At 39.5% G+C, this 22,051-nt stretch overlaps 1 protein-coding gene and 1 pseudogene across 1 annotated transcript in view; one reads left to right on the top strand and one right to left on the bottom strand.

Annotated features, from left to right (window-relative positions):
- The first annotated feature begins 3,923 nt into the window (after positions 1–3,923).
- Positions 3,924–22,051, top strand: part of TNFRSF11A (TNF receptor superfamily member 11a) — a 33,159-nt gene continuing 15,031 nt past the window's right edge. The window contains exons 1-2 of the mRNA XM_053467578.1: positions 3,924–4,353; positions 17,833–17,917. Coding sequence (XP_053323553.1) covers positions 4,273–4,353; positions 17,833–17,917 — 166 coding nt within the window. The 5' untranslated portion in view covers positions 3,924–4,272. The remainder of the gene's footprint in view (positions 4,354–17,832; positions 17,918–22,051) is intronic.
- LOC128498159 (uncharacterized) lies at positions 15,345–15,463 on the bottom strand (annotated as a pseudogene).

The following is a 22,051-nucleotide window of genomic DNA, read 5'->3' as shown; positions in this document are numbered from 1 at the left end:
TTCTTAATTACCCTATTATAGGCCGCAATTCCCCCCACACTTAAAGTGGTTGTGCAGCCTATAATTGTGTTTAGGATCCAGATCCCCGTGGCGCTGCAGGGGACTTGGATCCTCCTTTCCGGCAGCAGCGGACATCTGTGCAATGCAGACAACCCCGCTGCCGCCGGCGGCTCCACCTACCCTCCTCACTAAACGGGGCTGTCACCGCCCACGAAGGTCACTGAGTTGCGCTGGCCATCTGACTCAATTCTATTTCGGATCAACAGGGGATGGCTTCTTAAAATGCCACCCCTGTCGATTTGAAATAGAAGTGAGTCAGCCGGCGCCACTCAATAACTTTCGTGGGCAGCACCAGCGCTGCTCAATGACCTTTGTGGGCAGTGCCAGCCCCGTTCAGTGAGGAGGATGGGTGGAGCCGCCAGCAGCAGCAGCGAATGTTTGACAGCGGGAATCCAACAGAGTGCACATCGTGGGTCTTCGGTCAGGTAAATTGAAGTAACTGGGGGCATGCTTGGCAGTGGGGGGATGGAACAAAGATGGCAATGGGAGACTGGGGCAAAGGCAAACTCTGTCCCGAATTTCCTATAGGCATCTGTGTCACTAAATACCTTTCCATAGTCCCATGTTTAGTGACAAAGATGTCTATGGGAAATTGGGGGCAAAGGCACATTCTGTCCCCAGTTTCCTATAGGCATCTTTGTCACTAAACATGGGACTATGGGAAGCTATTTAGTGACAAAGTTGCCTATGGGAAACTGGGGACAGAGTTAATTAATGGGATTAATGGTAATTAAAAGTATGCACTGGTGCTTTTTAGATGCTTGAGATTTTTTTAATGTGACAAATGCAATTGATAAAACATCAAAGGAGGCATCATAGATTTGTAAAAAAAAAATACTTTTTGAAAAAAAGGTGAAAATGGCATATACCAATTTGAGTCAAATAGTTTCTTGCAGTTTTCACCTTGTTTTCAAGAAGTAGATTTACAAAAATGTTTAGTGGCTCTTTGTTTTATTAATAGCATTTGTCACATAAACAAGTTACAATTCACAATCAATTATCTAGCGCCAGTGCATACTTTTCCAGACTTCTATTGAACACTTTAATTAACTGCTTTTCATTTATATATATTTGCTAAACAGCTTGAAATTGTTCAAAGTGCATTTTTACAGTAGATTTTACTTATTTATGTGTGACTGTCTGAGTCTTTGTGTGCGAGAGAGACTGTCTGAATCTCTGTGTGCGAGACTGCCTGAGTCTCTGTGTGCATGTGTGAGAGAGACTGCCTGAGTCTCTGTGTGTGAGACTGCCCGAGTCTGTGCGTGTGTGAGAGACTGCCCGAGTCTGTGTGTGTGTGACTGCCTGAGTCTGTGTGTGTGTGAGACTCAGGGCCGGCCCTATAATGGGGCAGACTGGGGCAATTGCCCAGGCGGCACTTTAGAAGGGGCGGCACTTTGCCGCCCCAAGCGCTTTTTTTTTTTTTTTTTTTTTTTTGAAGCGGAGGAGAGAGGGGCACCGAGTGGTTTTCGCTTACCCGCTCGGCCCCCCTCTCTCTCTCTCCTCTGCGGCGAGTCTCCCTGTTCGGTCCCGGTGCCTGCTTGTAATGCAGAGCGCCGGAAGTGACGTCAATTTCCGGCGCTCAGCATTACAAGCCGGCACCGTGGCAGAGCAGGGAGACTCGCCGCAGAACTGTTTAAAGGTAAGTACCGGGGGGGGGGATCGTAGATTATGGCGTCGGCGAAGTTTAAAATGCCGCCGCATTTTTAAACTTCGCCCCAAGCGGCGTTAAGTCTACGGCCGGCCCTGGTGAGACTGCCTGAGTCTGTGTGTATGTGAGAGAGACTGCCTGTGTAAGTGTACGAGAGACTGCCTGAGTCTGTGTGTGTGTGTGAGAGACTGCCTGAGTCTGTGTGTATGTGAGAGAGATTGCCTATGTTAGTGTACTAGAGACTGCCTGAGTCTGTGTGTGAGAGACTGCCTGAGTCTGTGTGTGTGTGAGAGAGAGACTGCCTGAGTCTGTGTGTGAGGTTTTTATTTTTTAGTACGAAATCTCGGAAGGGGTTACTAAAAAAATTGAATCCCACCACTGAATAAAGGTATCATTCAAACTCCACTTGTCTCCTATAAAACATTTTAAAAACAATGTTCAATGCGTTATGCAGGAAATACATTTTAAGAGAACCTACCATAAGAATACATGTTACATAAAAAACGTGAAGCTAAAGTGTGAAAGTCCATTTCCTCCTTGCTGGTCTGGAGGCTTGTGCAAACATGTTGTTGAAGATCTTGTTGACCTTGTGGTGTCACATATAATTACATCCTCCCTGGTCCATATGCTTTAGTTACAATGAATGTATCATTGGAATATAAGGTAAAGTAGTTTAATAATTCAGTTCATGCAGTAAGTGCCAAAATAAAATTTAGGCATGCTATCCTTTCAGGTTGACTTTGCTTGGTTTCATCACATCTTCAAGTGACAGGTATACCCTTTCTCTACATTATTATTTAATGTGGCTTCAAACCTCAGAGTTGCAGTGAAGATAGGCTCTAAAAGAGCTAAGCAGGATGGGAGGGAGAGACTATGTGTTCTAGTGTACGGTATTAGTGTGTGTGTGTGAGCAGGTCAACTGTATGGTTGTGGAGTGTGTGTGTGTCTTAATGGATAGTGTTAGAGAGTGAGTGTATGGGTTACCAGGGGGGTGCCAAAGAAATACTGCAAACAAGTGCCACTAACCCTAGGTGGATGAGGAAAGGTGAGTCAGAACTGAGGAGATGGTAGGTGAGAAGCGTATAGGAGAGGAGAAGGTACGTAAGTTATACGGAGGTAGGAGAGGAAAGATGATGTGAGAGTAAGTAATGGGATTATAGGTTAGTTGAGGAGGAAGAGTAAATGAGAGAAGGGAGATAAGCAAGAGATGAAGAGAGATGAAAAGGAGGAAGAGGAATGAATGAGAGTGAGGGAGAAAAGATTGGGAGTGAGAATGAAGGGAAAAAATAAACATTTTTGGCAACACCATTTCAATGATGGGTACACAAACTAGCATTTATTCAATGCCAAACCTTGTCTCCGGAAAATACAAGTTCTTTAAAAATAAGTTTGCCCCGCTATGTGCTTTTGCATCAGACATGGCATCACCAATGACATAGTGATGACAAAAGAAAGATATCAGCAGTGACATAATTATATCACAAATGCAGGGGGTAATGTCAACTGTACCCCCAGATGCACATTTACAACACCCCGCAGTATAGCAGCCATCCCTGAGCCCTCTCTAATAAAAGGGGTAATTGGTGACAAAGGCCGCAATACTGCGCACTCCTGTGTTTCGCGATCAGTCCTGCCATTTTAATCGACCAACCGTTTCTTCTGGGCACACAAATCGATGGTTTTTTTTTAATTCTACTGTCCATTTCAGTCATCATTTAATATACTTGGAACCCGTCATCTGGTAATTAAGGGGTACAATGTGATGATATGCTGGATTTTGGTTGTAACTATTTAGTGCGTCAACGTGAACATTTAACCCTTTCACGGCCAAGGGTGGACATCAAAGACTGCAGGTTTCTTGCCACAACTCAGAAAAAAAGGAACAGGAAAAAGGTGAATAAGAGTTGAACCGCGCAGTGTAACCATACAAATAATATACATTTTGGTTTTCCTGTCAAGTAGGGCTTTCATTTTATAATAATAAATGTTTTCATTAAATAGCACTGCTGCCATCCCCTGAGCAGACGATCTAGAGTGCTGGCTGAGTGGGTGGCAATGGACCGGGAAGTAGATCCACGCTTGTGTGAAGTTGGGACACTGTCACGCCGAGATAATTACACAGTGGAAGTTTTCACGTGCTAAATAGTAAAAGATTCCGTAAAATCGAAACCTAGCAGAACCCTCCTTCTGTCAGCTGGAGCTGCGCTGCGGTGACGGGCTGCAGTGCCGGCCGAGGGCTCTCGTACTGAGTACAGCTGGAGAGTCCACCCCGGACGGGGCAGAAAAAAGCGCTGCAAACAACACAATAACCGGGAACACCAGCAGGAACCCACAATCACCGGGCACACCAGCAGGAACCCACAATCACCGGGCACACCAGCAGGAACACACAATCACCGGGCACACCAGCAGGAACACACAATCACCGGGCACACCAGCAGGAACACAGCCAGGGCTAGTGGCGAGGATGAAGAGCCGCTGATATAGCGCGGAGGGTACGGTGATACGGCTGTGGGGGAGCAGTGTGAACAGCCCCTGGCGGAGGGACCAGAGGGGGCCCCACAATGGGGAAAATAGTCCCCTTCGCGGGGCTCTGGATTATTGGGGCGCTTCTTCTCAGAGCAGCGGTGCTGTGCGCCGGCCAGGTAAGCGCTACTCTAGTCACTAGATACAGAGATTTGTATCGCCCGCTTCTCTACTGATCACAGTGTTTACGTTCAGAATACGGTTGCCGGCTGACTGAGGATCATAGGAGTCACAGTCCACTGCAGCTTATTTTGTCTGTTGCTGTTACTGAGAATGATAACAGTAGTGTTTGATTTTGCCCTCAGCTGGTTTCTCTTGCCTGAGGCTGATTAGAGTTGTAGTCGGAAGGGTTAATTGAAAAAGCAATGTAAGAGCATTTATGAGAAAATGGTTAGAGAGAGACGGGCACTGATCTACGAAGTGTGTCCGGACTTGTCTTTATTATGGGAAGCAGAGTGGAGATTCCCCCTTTTCCGAATAATTTACCAGTTGAAGGCATATGATTTACTAGAATAGCTTAAGCATGGAAACTCCCTGCTCGCTATCACTGTGCAGGCAATACTCCCAGCCAGCCGCCTCCTACACAATACTCCCAGCCAGCCACCAACTACTACACAATACTCCCAGCCAGCCACCTACTACACAATACTCCCAGCCAGCCGCCTACTACTACACAATACTCCCAGCCAGCCGCCTCCTTCTACACAATACTCCCAGCCAGCCGCCTCCTTCTACACAATACTCCCAGCCAGCCGCCTACTACTACACAATACTCCCATCCAGCTGCCTAGTACACAATACTCCCAGCCAGCCGCCTCCTACACAATACTCCCAGCCAGCCACCAACTACTACACAATACTCCCAGCCAGCCACCTACTACACAATACTCCCAGCCAGCCGCCTCCTACACAATACTCCCAGCCAGCCGCCTCCTACACAATACTCCCAGCCAGCCACCAACTACTACACAATACTCCCAGCCAGCCACCTACTACACAATACTCCCAGCCGCCTCTTTCTACACAATACTCCCAGCCAGCTGCCTACTACTACACAATACTCCCAGCCAGCCGCCTACTACTACACAATACTCCCAGCCAGCCGCCTTGTAAACAATACTCTCAGCCTCCCACCTACTACACAATACTCCCAGCCAGCTGCCTACTACTACACAATAGGCAATGAATGATGAGCTTATATTCTTCAAATGAATTTTAGACAGAAATGAGGAAACTTTTGTTTTGTTAATTGTAGCTGACATGACTATTGTATTTTATTTTGGGGGTGACTTTAGGGCATACATAAATCTAAAAGCTAGGGGCACTGGGGCTCTGTCAAGTCTACATATGGTGCCCTGGGTTGGCCTGAGCTATCCGCAGGGAGATAAATGCCAGGTTGCAAGCTGAAAAAATATCATAATGGGTTTTAGTCATGGGATACTGTGAGCGACTTGGATATGGGGGATTCATGAACCCAGCGCTACGGAATTGTCTCATGTGGAATGAGCTTGGCTAGCCCTGGATAATTCATAGTTACACCAACAAGATTTCTTCAGTCTTCTTACACATTAAATTATACATTATACAGGGCCTGCTCAGCCCATCTTGTTGGAGAAAGTTGCCAGTGTTGGACCCCCGTAATACATAGTGACAAAGAGTTACTACCACAATCCTGCCAACTCCCCATTTAGTGAACAGATCCCATTGCAAAGTCCAAGTTCAGACAACTAATAAAGCGTTCTCTGAAAAGTCAGCTGCGGCTGAGAAGCCACAAGTTCAGCTGCAAATCCTTTTGAAATTTGCGTCTTTTATAATTTTGGGCTTAGTGAGTCAACCACCTAGATTTTCCAGGACATGATGAAAGTCAGCCATGACTGAAACGTCGACTTGACTTTGTTTGAATAAAGAGAAGTTGTTAACTTAAAGACCTAGAGTGCCGACTATGCTTTGAGAGTGCTTTGTATGGAAACTGCTGGTTACTAGCACCAGGCTTGGAATATTTGGAATGGTGTGCAATGGACTTTGTGAGTAAATATATATATATATATATATATATATATATATACACACAAACCAAAGGGAGCGTCTGCACACTCAAAAATACTGTTAGTATACACAGGCTTTTATTTGCCCGGGTGCTCCAAAAATAGCCAGATATATGTAACCAAAGAAAAATGGGCACTCCCGGGTCTTTGTAGTAAAGTGCGTTTAACACCAATTTATTTAAATCAGCACGGCCGACGTTTCGGACCACCTCAAGTGCTTTATATAATGTTGATGTAGTTGACATTATTCCTAGAACCATGGGATCATGTGTTAACAGGTCCTTGGGCCCTTGTGTTCTTCTATAAATGTTTATGAACAAAGGAGGAAAAGAGGATTAACTTTTAACTCTTGTTTCTCACTCAAAAAAATCTTTGTATTTGATTTTTTTATTAAATCTCATTTGAAAAAAAAAAACGTTTTAGTTAAAGGGTGCACATTCCCTGGAAAAAAATCCAATATTGTTCCTGTATCTATAGGCGTCCACTGACATTTTACCCTGTGACTTACTCTTTAACATTAACAGTGGTAGGGGATCACGATTCAGTTATCTGTTAATATGAATAGTTTTTGGAATTGTAGTCTCTGCAGGTCTGAGACTCTTTATGTCAGTTTATGTGCGTCACCGAAACTCCAAGAGAGGAACTGTGGGACCTTCTTCAGTATGGAGGTCTCTGGTAGGAACTCTACTCACTCCTGCTTAAAGTTGGCCCTGTAAAATAGTATGCTTGGAAAGGTTCAGATAGGCAAGCAACATTAGAAGAACTGAATTTGCTGCCTCCTTTAGGCTCCCTTTAATTTCTGACAAACTTGTATGGTATTGTAAGGTTGTATTTGGTGTGGGAACTCAGGAACATAAGCTCCAAGGTAACATGTCCTCCTTTTAAGAACAACAACAGAGAGAACTCAAAAATGTCAATGCCTTTGTAGGGCGCAAGAAAAAAAGAGAATTCAGAAATGATTCCAAAACAATAGTTTAATTTTTAAACATGAATATACCTTTAAAGAAGTGAGTGGGCGAGAATACTACGCAAACAGTACAAAACATGTTAGAAGTGGGAAGCAATCCAAGTAACCAGGGCAGATGTTTTTTCCTGCTTGGACGACACATGTTCCCGTTTCCCTGCCACTATGACCTATATTCAGCCTTACTGAGGGTGGAGTACGTAACCAGTGAAATGAATGGAACTGTCAACGTGAAAGGTCTCTTTAAGATTTGATATTCAGATAACACTAGACTATAAGCCAAATCTGTTTTATTATGTACAATGGTGTGAAGTATACTTTTGAATAGTGTGAAGTATAGGGAAAGGGACAGCAACACAATGTACACACACACACCGGTGTGTGTGTGTGTGTGTGTGTGTGTGTGTGTATATATATATATATATATATATAAATATATATATATATTTATATATATATATATATATATATATATATATATATATATATATATATATTTATAATAAAATAAAGATTTTAGTTGCTGAGGATGTTTACTGGCAGCATAAAAAGTCGAGGTAAATCCAAGAATATCAAATGATAAATCAGTTGAACTACCATGTATCCAAAACATTCTCTCAGCATGCCAGTCCCTCGCCTGCACAGTGTTTCTATAAAAAAAAAAAATAAAAAAAAAAATTCTTATCCTGCAATGTAAATAACTCAAGCACAGGGAAAGAGAACAAATACATAGACAGAATTGGCAATTAAAATGCAACACTCAGCTACCATTTGCATTAATAATACAAAATGTTGCCTCTTTTATATTTGATGCTAGGTAGATAGGTTACAACAATAAAAGTTGTTTTGAAAGTGTCCATGTTATTTAATTAAACTTACAAAGGAAACAATAAAATGACAGATCTGCTAAGGTTTTTTGCTTGGCATTCTGGACAGTACGATTAATGAAGGTGCAGATAATTTTTCTTTTAAAAATATAGACATTGTATTTTCATATTTTTTTCATATACCTTTTTTTGCATGATGATCAAAATAAACCCTAATCAGGTTGTTTTAAATCATATGTTTTGGAAAAGGAAATTATTTAAATCAAAACATAGAAAAATACATTTTTATTAATTGTAAATTTTAGTCTCTGGGCAGATAATGATGATGATGATAATAATAATAATACGGTAATTAAAAAAACCCTCTTTAGTTACCTTGCTTGTAGAAAAATTAACTGTAAATCTAAAAATGAAAAGGCAAATAGTTCTCTTTCGCACATTATCTTCAGATTCTTCCCTGTCCTGTAGGTTGAATGTTTCTTTCTTATCTGTGCTAGATATGTACTTAAACTGTGTTCTGTTGGCAAAAACGTTCCCCATAGAGATACAAATCCACAGTTTGAGGACCATAAGTATCTTTGGATATTTATCTTTGATCATTGACTTCATTTGTGTCAATAGAAAAATCAACCAGACATTTCTTCTGCATTAAATAAAATACATTTCCCATAAAGTATCATTAAATTAATTATATGTGAATATTTTTGCTATATATATTATTTGCTAAAATACACAAACATATAAACAATAATGTTTGGTTGTGTTAATGCTAGAATCTCAGCGTGGACTCCTCTCAACATATAGGCATTGTATACTGCCTTTCTCTATTGGAATTACTGTAAAATGTCTTAGGACACATGCGTATTTTATAAATGTGTGTACTATACCAGAGACATTACGGTACCCACCCTTTATTTACTGTAACAGGATTACATTGCCACAGATTATTGTTATAAATTCAAATTTTATTTTGCTCAGAGCACAACCAATGTTTCCAAGTGCCTTAGAAATACATTGAGAAATGCAAAGTAAGTCATCTAATGCAACTATGTCAAATTTTCTTATCAATTGTCATAAAAAATACCTTATTTTGTAGACTTTTTCTTTTCGTTTTTAGTCCATTAGTGTGAGAGAATCAAAAATGAATAAAATGCCAATGAAAATTTGCCTCATTTTCATTTTTTTCTTTGGGGGTCAGTCCTGATTTATTTTAATATCAAAATTGCCAAATCTCGTTTTTAATTAGAATTTGTACCAATCCAAATGCACAAGTCTACTATTAAATCTCTTTTCCCCCAATACTTTAAGAAATATCAGAGGACCTCCCTCATTGCAGCCTACAAGTTGTATATATATATATATATATATATATATATAGTAGAGTAGAGGTTGTAGCCGTATTAGTCCAGTGGTGTCAATATCAAATAACAGATGGCATAAGTATCTTGTGATAATACCTTTTTTATTGTCCAATATTTTTATGGTGAATCACTTGATATTTACTTGGGCCTTGAAAATAGGTGGTCCATGTTACTTACTCTCAGAGATAATAAATCCTTGACTTAACATTCAAGACTCATTAAGGGTTATTAGTAAAAGGTGATTTGGGTTCAGTGATGGAAAAAGATAGTCTTATCACCATAGCAACCAGCAGAATGGCACAGACTGCAGAAGCACTCCATTGGTTGGTATGGTGATAAGTCCAGTTTCTAAACTTTGCACTAGAATCTCTTTTAAGACCTGACCCGTAATGTCCTCATAGACCTATACTTTTATTCTTGTGTTTCTTTTTTCATTGCTCTTTGCATATTGAAAGTCATTTATAAGAATTAGAGATGAAAAATAGTCAACCTTGTGTTGAGTTGTGTTGAATAAACTTTGGAGTCTTATAGTTAAGTAAACAAAAAGCACTTATTTCTCCTTAAATCAATGGTGCGTTATTCAAAGCTTAAAAAGCAAGTAAAATATGAATAGGGTATAGATACCATGTCTAAATATTATGTTATACAGTGTGTGTTTCTGCAGTTGTGTGTATGTAGACTCCCTGACACAATAATTTACAAATTTCAAGGTTTAGGTGTGGATGTTTGGCCTGTTGAGTGCTGAGATTGATAGCATCTCTGTTCTGACTATGATTAATACATTCTTTACTGTCAGAGAATGTCAAATTTTGTGCATTTTAAGTAACTTCAACCCCCATGTCACTGTATATGGCAATACCCTGACATTATAGATTTTCTGTTTTGTAATATAACTCAGATGGGACAAACAGTACAAAGAACACTGGTGTACATTAGAGTTTTTGAAAGGAAAAGCCATAATGTTTTTAAGATTTATCCTTTGGTGTTAAAGATGTCTAATGAACTTTATTCCATTAGGCCAGGCTAGTTGGCTCACTAAAATAATTACCACTGACACGAAATATAGAAGCCATATTTTATGTATTATATGTACTTTTCTCGGGTATATATGTACTTTTCTCGGGTTTATGGCATCTTTTGATTTTGGTTTGCTTGGCTGTCTTGTGTGCTTGGCTGACTCCTATGCCTTTTGCCCATGTATGGCCTATTTGTTTACATTCATTTTTTTTTGCTTTTCTGTTGGTGCATAATTTGTACTTTAGTTTTTAGTATTTACTCAGAAAGAACTAGACACCTTTCTTGTTCCTCCCTATTTAACCCCAGCGTGTGTTTCGCGTGTGTTTCGCCTTCCTATGTGTGCTTAAGCGAGGTCTATTATGTACTGTCACCGATGCGAGCTTCAGATATGTACAATATGTTACTAAAGGGGTGGGAGCTGTTAAGAAAAATTATTTCATTTCCATCGTTTTCACTATTCATTTTCGTGTACAATTTTAGGGCAAAAATGTTTTTTTTAAATGTGATATTATGTACAGTTTGTTGTCAACTAGGTGTCTACAAATAGCTTCATTTGTTCTGAATATGTATGTTATATAGATATCTTTCCCTAGATAATGCGTACCAAGGCCGGACTGGATAGGCACAGCCACACAATATTTTCTTCTGCATGCATGGCATATCTGGCCACACGCTGCAGCACCTAAAGTTTGTGCTGTTGGGCAGCGGCCCACCTGGAATTTGCCTAGTGTGCCAGATGGCCAAGCCGGGCCTTCTGTGTACATTTTTCTATCATCACTCACATTCGGTCCCCTGCCAGATGCAGCCTCTTGCTCCTTAGAAACATCCTAAGAATTAAATTTAAAATCCATGTACTAACATATAAGTCCCTCCATAACACTGCTCCTCCATACATTTCTGCCCTCATAAAAAATACTCCACTACTCTATCTTTACGTTCTTCCCATGGGCCAAGGCATTCCTCCTCACTCATAACCCCTTCCTTTTCCCATCTACAAGACTTCACTCGTGCTGCCCCATACCTCTGGAACCTACTTCCACCGAACCTTCAGCTTTCACCCTCCTTCCCAACATTTACGAAAAACCACTAAACCCACTTCTTCAGAGAAGCATACCATCTTAGTTGATAGAACTTCCCTGTCACCTATACAACCCCCACACTACCTCTTACCTCTTTCTCTGTACCTTATGTTTCTCCTCACCTCATTCCCTCAAGATAGAGGGCAGGGCCCTCTCTACCTAATGTATTGGTTTGTTTTAGTCTGTCAGTTCTAGTCTTGTCATACCCCTTGAATATATATATATATTGTAAGAATCGCTGCGTAAATTGTAGTCGCTACGTAAATAAAAGATAATAATAATAAATACTCTGGCTGCACCTGCTCATCACCTGATTATACAGGGTACCTGCTTTTCATTACCTATAACAGTGATTATACTTTACACTTAACATACACACTCTTCAAATCATTATTTAGAATGCCCCCATGGATTTGCAAAAGTGACACTATGAAAATCTAAAAGGAATCACTCAGCTTTCATTATGCATTGACATCTTCAAAAGCAATGGTGTACCAGATACGTCATGAAAAGATTGTCCTACAGGACCCATCACAAATCTGGTATGTTATTGGTTAAAATTGCTCCCACGTTGCCGAAATTGCAGGGGCACCGCCGCATGACATCATACAGCAGATACCCCTCTCTTCTGTGCATGTGATCGGTTTTACAGCCAATCATTTGCATTAATACCATCAGATAATGCTTGAAGGCATTGCCTTTCTTCTCTCTATTCTCTGCTTCTCTAATTCTTACTGATAATGAGCTAGATGAGCTTATATTTACTTAGGGTTAGGGTTAAGTAGAAGTTACAAAAGCACTACTTTTCCCCAAAAAATAAAATAAAACTTCAATCTACGCCCAGGCCTCTTTTACCCATTTCCAGTAGTCTATGCATAAAGTATTATAGTGAAGTTATAACATAAGTATAGGTGGGTGAGCACACCAAAAGTGGCGAATACAAACCAAAGCAGTAGTTTTATCATCAGAGAGCGGGCTCTCTCACCACCAGCAATGAGGAAGTGGACTCATAGTATGTACTCATAGTAGGTACTCATGGTATACATATAAACCAGAAAGGGAGCTTGTTTTTTTACATTTTTCACTTTTACTCTCATTTCGTGTTGTACTCTTGGAATGTACTGTGAATGTTGTAGGCAGGTGATTTCCCAGCAATTCTGTTTACTTTTATGTTGTATTTTTTTTTCCAAAAGTTCAATGACTTCACTTACTAGTGATCAAAGAGGCTTATCTAATCTTGTAGTGTTATATTTGATTATTATGGTTCTTAAACCTGCTGCACATTGTGTGGGTGGAATGGGTAGGGCTTGCACCTAACAAGCCAATATAAATGATTGAAAAGGCTTAAATTCATTCATTTGTGATTTCATACCAGAAAATAAAGTCCAACTGACAAATTCACTAAAGCCAAATCGTGTTTGTACATACAAAACAATCACTCCCGATTTCTATACAATACACTCAACTGAGTTGATGTATGTTGAAAACAAGCAAGAATCTTGCCGATTCGTTAAACTATTAGTTGGAATTATAAAACAAATGCAAAATCTCTACCTTCAACCTTACCGCTAAATTTCCCAGCTAGAGAAGACAAGGTCCTTCCAGGTAGGTCGGCAGTAAAATCACTGACCAATCCCATTGACAGCCAAAGGGTGCAACCTGTTTGGGAAATAATTTTTCTTACTTAAGTGTTGATCACCTATCGCCCCAAATCAAAAACTAAAAAAAATTCCAGAGGATTAAAAAAAGTCCATACTCAAAAATGGGACCATTCAAGTCAATGGAGGATTCAATATATATATATATATATACATACCGGTATATACACACAAAGACGGGGGGGTCCATAGGACAGTGCATAAAAGTCATCCCAGTCAAAACTGGACACTTGGTTTGATTATGAATGTTATTTACTAAACCTGTGGTAATTGCCTAGTATAAGTGTCAGCATACAGCACTAAAAGTACGGTATTTGGCACTATTTGAGAAACAGCACATATCGTAGAATCTTGATTTAATACATAAATCCTGGATAAGAATAAGGATCCTGAAGATATATTTCCCAGTGGCCTGAAGGCTTTTTTTTATCATTGGTTAGTACATTTACCACAAAGCAAAAGCATTGCCTGAGAATGCTGCTGGTAACTACAATTACTGTGGATGCCAGAAAGGACATGTGCAGAACATATGTACTCCACAGACAAACAAATCACAATGAAGATGTTAGACATTTTACAAAAATAGACAAAAATAGAGTTTTGGGACACTGAGCTTCTTCCTAGTTAAAAGAACTAGAAAAATTACTGAATACATTTAAAGATGCTTTTAGTACAAGAATACCAAAATCAATCTTTCTCCTCGAGTGTATGTTGAGAATGTTTAAATTTATTAGATAATATAGCTACAAATATGCTGCCTTGATAATATGATGGTACTGTATTAATTGTACATTCAAAGGCAGCTTGGTACAAAACAAAACGTAAAAACAACAAATTACGACAAAAACAATAGACATTGAGTCTGAAGGAGTCGCAGGGGAGGAGAGGGCCCTTATTGCCAACTTTATGTATCTATATTTAGTCTCATAACGCTCAGGATACCATATGATTCTGAAATTCTCTGAGCCATATTTCCCACATAATATATCTAGTAGAAAGGGGTCCTAATGATCTACTGAGAGCTTTTTCCATTTTTAATTGAAACATTATCTGGTTTTTGATGGCAGACCATCGTGGAGTACTTGTAGATTTCCAACCTCTTGCAATCACGATCTTGAAAGCCAAATAATTTATTATTAAATATTTCTGTGCTCTATTTAGATGAGGCCAATTTAGGTGGAGTAGTACTACTTCTGGGGAATGATTCAGTTTAATTTTTGTAAATTTCTCCACTATAGAAGCCCCAGCAGAAGTGCCGGCAGCAGAGGTTCTCTAAGCGCATCGCAAAGACGTCCACGGCTGCCGGAGAGGAGGATCCAGGTCCCCTGCAGCGCTGCGGGGGATCTGGATCCTAACCCTGCTGATTACCCCCGCAGCAGGGATAAATGAATGTCCCGGGCTTCGGCCAACACGAAACGCACATCCCTGTGCTAGACCCCGAATATAGGCCACAAAAAAGGTGCGGTCTATATTCGGGCCAATACGGTATATATATATATATATATATATATATATATATATATATATATATATATTTATATATATAGTTACCCAATTATACCATTTGCTGTTTACTTTCAAATTTAAGGAATTGCTTTTTGGAACCATGGTTAATGCCCTAGTAGGGTTTACATGCCTGTTGGCTCCTTATTGTATTATTCACTGGTTTGTCTTTTTCTTTTTTGATAGCAGGCATCTTAACTGGATATTAAGTAATCAGTGTAGAAATAGTATTTTCTGTACATCCATGGTCACTAGTTTGAGGTGCTACACAGAAACAAAGGTTGGAATACAGAACTCAGTAGTGAGATGGTGCACGAGCCAAGGTACCACCAAGTCCTTCAATAAATCCAAAATAAAATCAGAGGCTCAGCACTCAAATGGTGAGTTTATTTCACACAGGCAATGTTTCGACACACAGGTCTTTCTCAAGCCTTAGAAACATAAGTGCACACACTCAAATATTTATGCAAAACAAGTAATTAAGAGGTCGGACACACCCGACCGTACATAACAATTTAAAGTGACAGTGCAAACTGACCAGTCTATATATAAAGTGAAATAAACAGAATCTAAAATAGATAAAGGATAATGCTTAAATTAATAAATATACATACGAATGTCATTATGTAAAAATATCTTTTTCCAAAATAATTAAAGGCCTACAACACCTGGTATTCCCAAGTAGTCTCCCATCCAGCTACTGACCAGGCCCGACCTTGCTTAGCTCCCGAGGTCAGAGAAGATCGGGTGTATTCAGGATGGTATGGCTGTAAGCTCGCAAAAATGGCATTAAATCTAATTTCCTATTGAGTCCATTTGGAAATAATGTATCCAATTCATCAATCCACCATGCTTCACGTTGTTTAAGAATATTAACTCGATCACCCCCTCGTTTAGGTCTAGACACCTAGACACATAAATTGACGGACCTTAAATTTTGTGTTATTGAACAGGTGTCTAGACCTAAACAAGGGGATGATCGAGTGTCACTTTAAATTGTTATGTAGGATCGGGTGTGTCCGACCTCTTAATTACTTGTTTTGCATAAATATTTTAGCGTGTGCACTTACGTTTCTAAGACTTGAGAAAGACCTGTGTGTCGAAACGTTGCCTGTGTGAAATAAACTCAACTTACAATTTGAGTGCTGAGCCTCTGCTTCTTTATTTTGGAAAGTTTGAGGTGCTGTGACTGGTGTTTTTCTGCACTGTGGTTTACTTCTTTCTGTGTTATCTTTTTACGCTTTGTTTTAGGATCTAAATATATATATTGAATAAAAATTACATTTCATTTACAATAAGCCACATTATTTTGCTATTTGTTCTGAAGCGTTAATCATAAAGACTATTATGATGTCCTGACAATTGAGACTGTCCCATCAAAACAGTACTGTTGGGTGGTATGTAAGTTATTTTAGATGGATTAAGTAGTGGTTATCATTACAATATTTGCATTTTTTACATTTAAGCAATGTCATTAATTTATTGGAATGCTCAACTTCACATACTGTGACAAAACCTGTAGCATGAGGGACATACATGTCACATTTAGGGGTCCTAAGCACAGTCCTCTAGGGCAATCAGAGTCAGGAACACCAGCTTGTAACAAAACAGCGCTTTATTTTGAACTGCTCAAACCCCAAAAACCAAATCATAAAGAAAACCTAGCTCCCTCTAACTAAACTATGCTGGTCCAGACTGACCAGCCTAATCACCCACTACCTCAACATCCCAGCCAGACCCAGCTACGCCAGGCTCTGGAAAACCTGGACAGCACACAAAATGTCCAGGCAGGTGATGCCTCACTTGGCTCAGGGATGGTCTTCTTATTCAGGGCCTCTCCTTGCCCTGGGAGCGCAGGGAACTTCCTCTTCCCCCAACAGTCTCACTGAGTATCAAGCTCCAGGGGTTTTTAATGCCCAGCACCTTTGCCTGATGCCGGCCTCATAGGAATCCCGGACCGGATCCTGCAGATTTCTTGCCTCCTGGAAAACCCGGCATGGCATTTCCAATTGCTCCATCCCAGGGACCCATATGTATGATCTGCATAGCAGCTGTACTCAGATGACATGCCAATCAACTCCTTGGGGTTCACAGTCTCACAATACAGATCGATTTTAGCTATCGTATTCTTGGAATTAAGATTCTAAGTTCTGATCCCCACCACCCATTACAGTAGTTATTTAATTGACACAGCACAGTTGGACAAGCTAATAAATTTTCTTCCCCGCTATTACATGGCCTCCCACATTGGCACAATAATGGCCCATTTTCTTACTGTATATATATATATATATATACATACATACATATATATATATATATATACATACAGTATCTCACAAAAGTGAGCACACCCCTCACATTTTTGTAAATAATTTATTATATCTTTTCATGTGACAACACTGAAGAAATGACACTCTGCTACAATGTAACGTAGTGAGTGTACAGCCTGTATAACAGTGTAAAATAACTCAACACACAGCCATTAATGTCTAAACCTTGGCAACAAAAGTGAATACTCCCCTAAGTGGAACACTGACATCATTGTGGACCTGGTTTTTAGCAGAATATGGATAAACTCAGTTCCCACGAGTTCAGATGGACTGCAGATGCAGTGTCCACTCTTCCGAGAGACTACACCATGACCTGTTACCACTTAAGTTGTCGTTTCATATGCACAAATGATCAATTTAGTAGATGACTTTCTGTAACTTGAGTTTTAGAAAACTATGATTGTATTCATATTTTCACTTGGAACTTAAAAAAATGCATTGGGTACAGAGATAATAGAGATGTTGTCTCTTCCATTGTAAACCAAAGTATCTATGCACCCAATACATTAAGGTTTAGTTCAATTAAATTAACTGAATCTTACCAACAAAATAATAATAATAAAAGAAAGAGAAGTGAAATACTAAAAGGAACAGAGGCAAAGTGGACTCTAAAAAATGATGAGACATTTCATCCATAACCTGATTGCTATTTAAAACTTTGCCTACCTCAGTTAGAAGCTAGGGATCTAGATAAAAATGTATAATCTTATGATGTTTTGAAATGTACAAATCCTTTTAAATTAATATACTGTGTTACTGTCAATTTATTATGGAAAGGTGGTTGTAATGGGTTTGATCTGTTCATTTGCAGGGCATTCTACACGATCATAACTACACATGTGACCCAGAAACTCAGTATGAACATAAAGGACGCTGCTGCAGTAAATGTCAACCAGGTAATTACTTGTTTTGGCCTTTTTATTAGATTATATCATTTTCTGAAAACAAAGGGATTGATTCAATGACCTGTCTAAAACTTACTCCTAGTTGATACAATTGGGTGTACACAGTGTTAGCACAAAAAATCGATATATTTCTACCTATACATTCTAGAATTCACAAGTAACTATGGTGAGCACTGTATGTAGAACATGTTAACCACAGGGGGGAAAAAAGGAACTAAGAAAACTAAGTTTTCCTGCTCTTCCCCTTCAAGTTAAAAAGCCTACATAATAGACATTGCTATATAAAAAACTGTGGACGTTATACTTTAATTAGTTAAATGCCACTAAATTTGGAGTAACATAGACATACATATTACCACATAAGTGTAATTACATTTTTTTGTGACCTTAATATTGGATGATACACATAATTAGCTGTAAAAGCATAAACAAATATATTAATTCCACTGAAAAGAGAAACAACTGCAAACAATAGCTCTACCACATTTGGTTTAAGGAGCTTCTGCTGTGGCAACAACATGCAACTATTAATTACCAGTTTTCTTTGCTCTTGTAGTGATTAAGGTTTTGTAAACAGCATACATTGTTAAAATATCTATCATTTTGATGAGTTAGCTATTGTATTTTTTTTTTACCATTTATTTATGACTTTCATTTTCTGCAAAACTCTAGATTTTAGATGGGTTGCTGAATTAAACCCAAGGAGTTTGGAGCTTCAATGTTGCCATGTCACATTGGCAGAGCAAGTAGCTTTAGAAATGTGTTTTCTTTCACAATCACATTGGAGGTAAAGGGACTAAATGAAAAAGGCAAGGCATTGGTGATAATTGGCTCTTAATCTGACAAAAACATGTTCTCGTCAAAGCAATTCAGAGAATAAACTCCATGTAGTCTAGGGTTGTGGTACTAACAAAGCCTTTCCATAGGACTGACCAAACGATTGAAACATTAACCCCTTCGCGACCTTTGCCGGTTCAGGACCGTCATGACAAGAAGGTCACTAAATGACCTTTGACGGTCCTGAACCGTCAAAAAGTTAAATAAGCTTAGAAAGTGATCAAGGATCACTTTCTTCGCTTAAACGGCCTTGCTGCAATGCCTCGATGTCGAGGCATTCAGCAAGGCCGAGATCGGCATCGGGGGCCATGTCTGGCCCCTCCCCGGGGCGTCAACAGCCGCCATACATTGTATGGCGGCGGACGCCCGTTTTAAAAGATCAACGATCGCCTCCTAAACTTAAATGGTGTCGCTGGAATGCCTCGATCAGGAGGCATCCAGCGACACCAAACACTTACCTTTAGGTGGGCTGTGACCGCTCCGGAGAGCGGTCACAGCCGCCGCTGCCGGTGATCTTCGCCATCAAGTAAGATGGCCGCCGCTCTGTAAAAAAAACAAACAAGAAAAATTTTGCTAGATGGTCTCCAGACCCTCTAGAGAACTGGCTCCACTTGCTGGTTGAATACAGGCACTGCATTCAACCATGCAAGTCAATGGAGCCCAGCTTTCTAATCACTATGTGATTAGTAAAATATTCAAAAAAAAAATGGAAAAAAAAAAAAAAAATGTGCTAACATTTAAAAATAATTATGCAGTGATGTCACTAGATGAACCATCCAGTACCAGCAAAATGTGTAAAAAAAATATAAAAAAAGTATTAAAAAATAAAAAAATAAAGTTTATTATTTTGAGCAAGTGCTAAAATTTCTCAAAAATCTCAAAGAGTTAAAATAAAAGCACTTCAAATACCCAAGGGGTGTCTAATATATAAAAAAATGGCTGATGGGGTAAATTGGAGTGGCCTAGCTCACAGATAGGGCATAGGTACAGACTGACCAAAATGGAGAAAAAAAGCGCACTTCCCAAATGTGGCATTTTAAATCTGAAACAACCCGACAAACCCATGCATGTGGGGTATCACTGCACTCAGGAGATGTTCCTGAACACATATTGGGGGGTTGTTTGACAGTGACATATACCAGAACCTGTATATCTATAACTAAAGTACAATTTGTGTGAAAAAATTACTATTACAAAGTTTGACAAAGTGTAGTTCTATAATTGGTGCATGGAAAGGGTTAAAATAACAGCATTCGGAATACCCTGGGGTGTCTAGTTTTCCAAAATATATGGTTTGAATGGGTTAAATTGAGTTAACCGGCTTCAAAGATATTCCAAAGAGGAGATGGAGGCAGAATGACCAAATGACCACCTGAATTACGCATGCCCCAAAAGTAGCCTTTTACCAGCCAAACAATCTGACAAACCCATGCATGTGGGGTATCGCTGTACTCAGGAGATGTTGCTGAACACATATTGGGGTGTTGTTTGACAGTGACATATACCAGAACCTGTATATCTATAACTAAAGTACAATTTGTGTGGAAAAAAAAATAAAAAAAATTACTATTACAAAGTTTGACAAAGTGTAGTTGTATAATTGGTGCATGGAAAGGGTTAAAATAACAGCATTTGGAATACCCTGGGGTGTCTAGTTTTCAAAAATATATGGTTTGAATGGGTTAAATTGAGTTAACCGGCTTCAAAGATGTTCCAAAGAGGAGATGTAGGCAGACTGACCAGATTTGTTAAAAAAGATTTGGAAATCATAAAACGCTGCTTGTACTTATTGCCCTATAACGTACAAAAAACAGCAAAAAAACATAAAAACATTGGGTATCTCTAAACTCAGGACAAGTAGTAGAATCTATTTAGCTAGTTTTTTTACTTGCTTTTTTAGGTGAGTAAAAGATTTTTCAAATAAAAGTCATAAAATGTCTTTTTTTTCAATTTTTCACCATGTTTTTTTTATTTTTTTTTATAGTAAATAAGATGATACGATCAAAATAATGGTATCTGAAGAAAGCCCATCTTGTCCTGAAAAAAACAATATATAACTTATGTGGGTACACTAAATGGGTGAGGAGAAAATTACACCTGAACACAAGCACCACAAAAGTGTCAAAACAGCCTCGGTCCCACAGGGTAGAAAACGAAAAATGAGCCCGGTCCTTAAGGGGTTAAGGAGCTTGAAATATGTTTAAGCACAAACATAACATGCTTTACAAGCTGTGAAAGAGTAGCACCCACAAAGTATTGTACAAAAATATTTTTAAAAGCTGTGGCTTCATAGTTGAACACCTTTCATAGAGAATAACAGGTCACACAGAACATGGGATACATGGTTGTCCATCCAGGTCAAGTTTGCCAACCATTTATCGCATATATGGTTGACCCCCCAGAGGTTAAATCTGCAAACATGCATTTCTAAGAAGAGTGTGAATGGTAAATGGAAATTTTCAGTTCCCTCACTGTAATAGGTATTCACCGTAAGAAAACATATTTCCAGCTAGACATTTTCCAATATGTCTGGGACTGAACAGTTGAGTAACTGGAAGTCTCACCAGAAATAAACTGGTTTCTTCACTGTAGAAGCCACAAATTATAGACTGTCTTTCAGCCAGTGATACTCATCAGTGTTTTACTTTGTTGGAGATTTCGTACTTTACTTATCTGTGAGATTAATACATGTAACCATGAGTTGCAGGTCTGATAAGAACATTTCTCTTTACCATTATGCTAATAAAGTAAATTACTCCTGCTGCAAGGGCTGAACTATGTAGTTAAACTGGTGAGATAAATTATTTCAAGCAGATTTATTGCTTGTCACATTACTTGTGTAATTATCCGGGATCCACCTATACTTGTGTATTATCCAGATGCCACCTAGTGTATTGTCGGGGCATCACCCTATCTTTTACAAACGATAAAGTAGGGAAGTAGCGGAGGTTGCGCACATCGTGCACTAAAATCCAAATCCCCTGCAGCACTACAGGGGACCTAAACCCTGTCTGGCAGCCGGTGGGGGTCTGTGCAATGCGCGTAGACAGCTGCTTCTCCCCTTCACTTCAATTGGGGCTTCCATGATGGTGCACCGGTCCGGAAAGTCACGTGACGCTGGCGTTCAGTAATAAAAGCCCCAGCGGAAGTGGAGGGGAGAAGCGGAAGTGAAGGGGACTCAGGGAGAAGCGAAGGATGTCTGCGCATTTTGCACAGACCCCCACCGGCTGACAGAGGATAATCCAGGTCTCCTGCAGCGCTGCGGGGGATCTGGATTCTAGTGTTATA

The sequence above is a fragment of the Spea bombifrons genome, chromosome 5 (genome assembly GCF_027358695.1).
Source record: "Spea bombifrons isolate aSpeBom1 chromosome 5, aSpeBom1.2.pri, whole genome shotgun sequence".
In the NCBI taxonomy this organism is placed as follows: Eukaryota; Metazoa; Chordata; class Amphibia; order Anura; family Pelobatidae; genus Spea; species Spea bombifrons.
The sequence above is the reverse complement of the archived record's forward strand: the minus strand, read 5'-3'. Positions and strand labels throughout refer to the sequence as shown.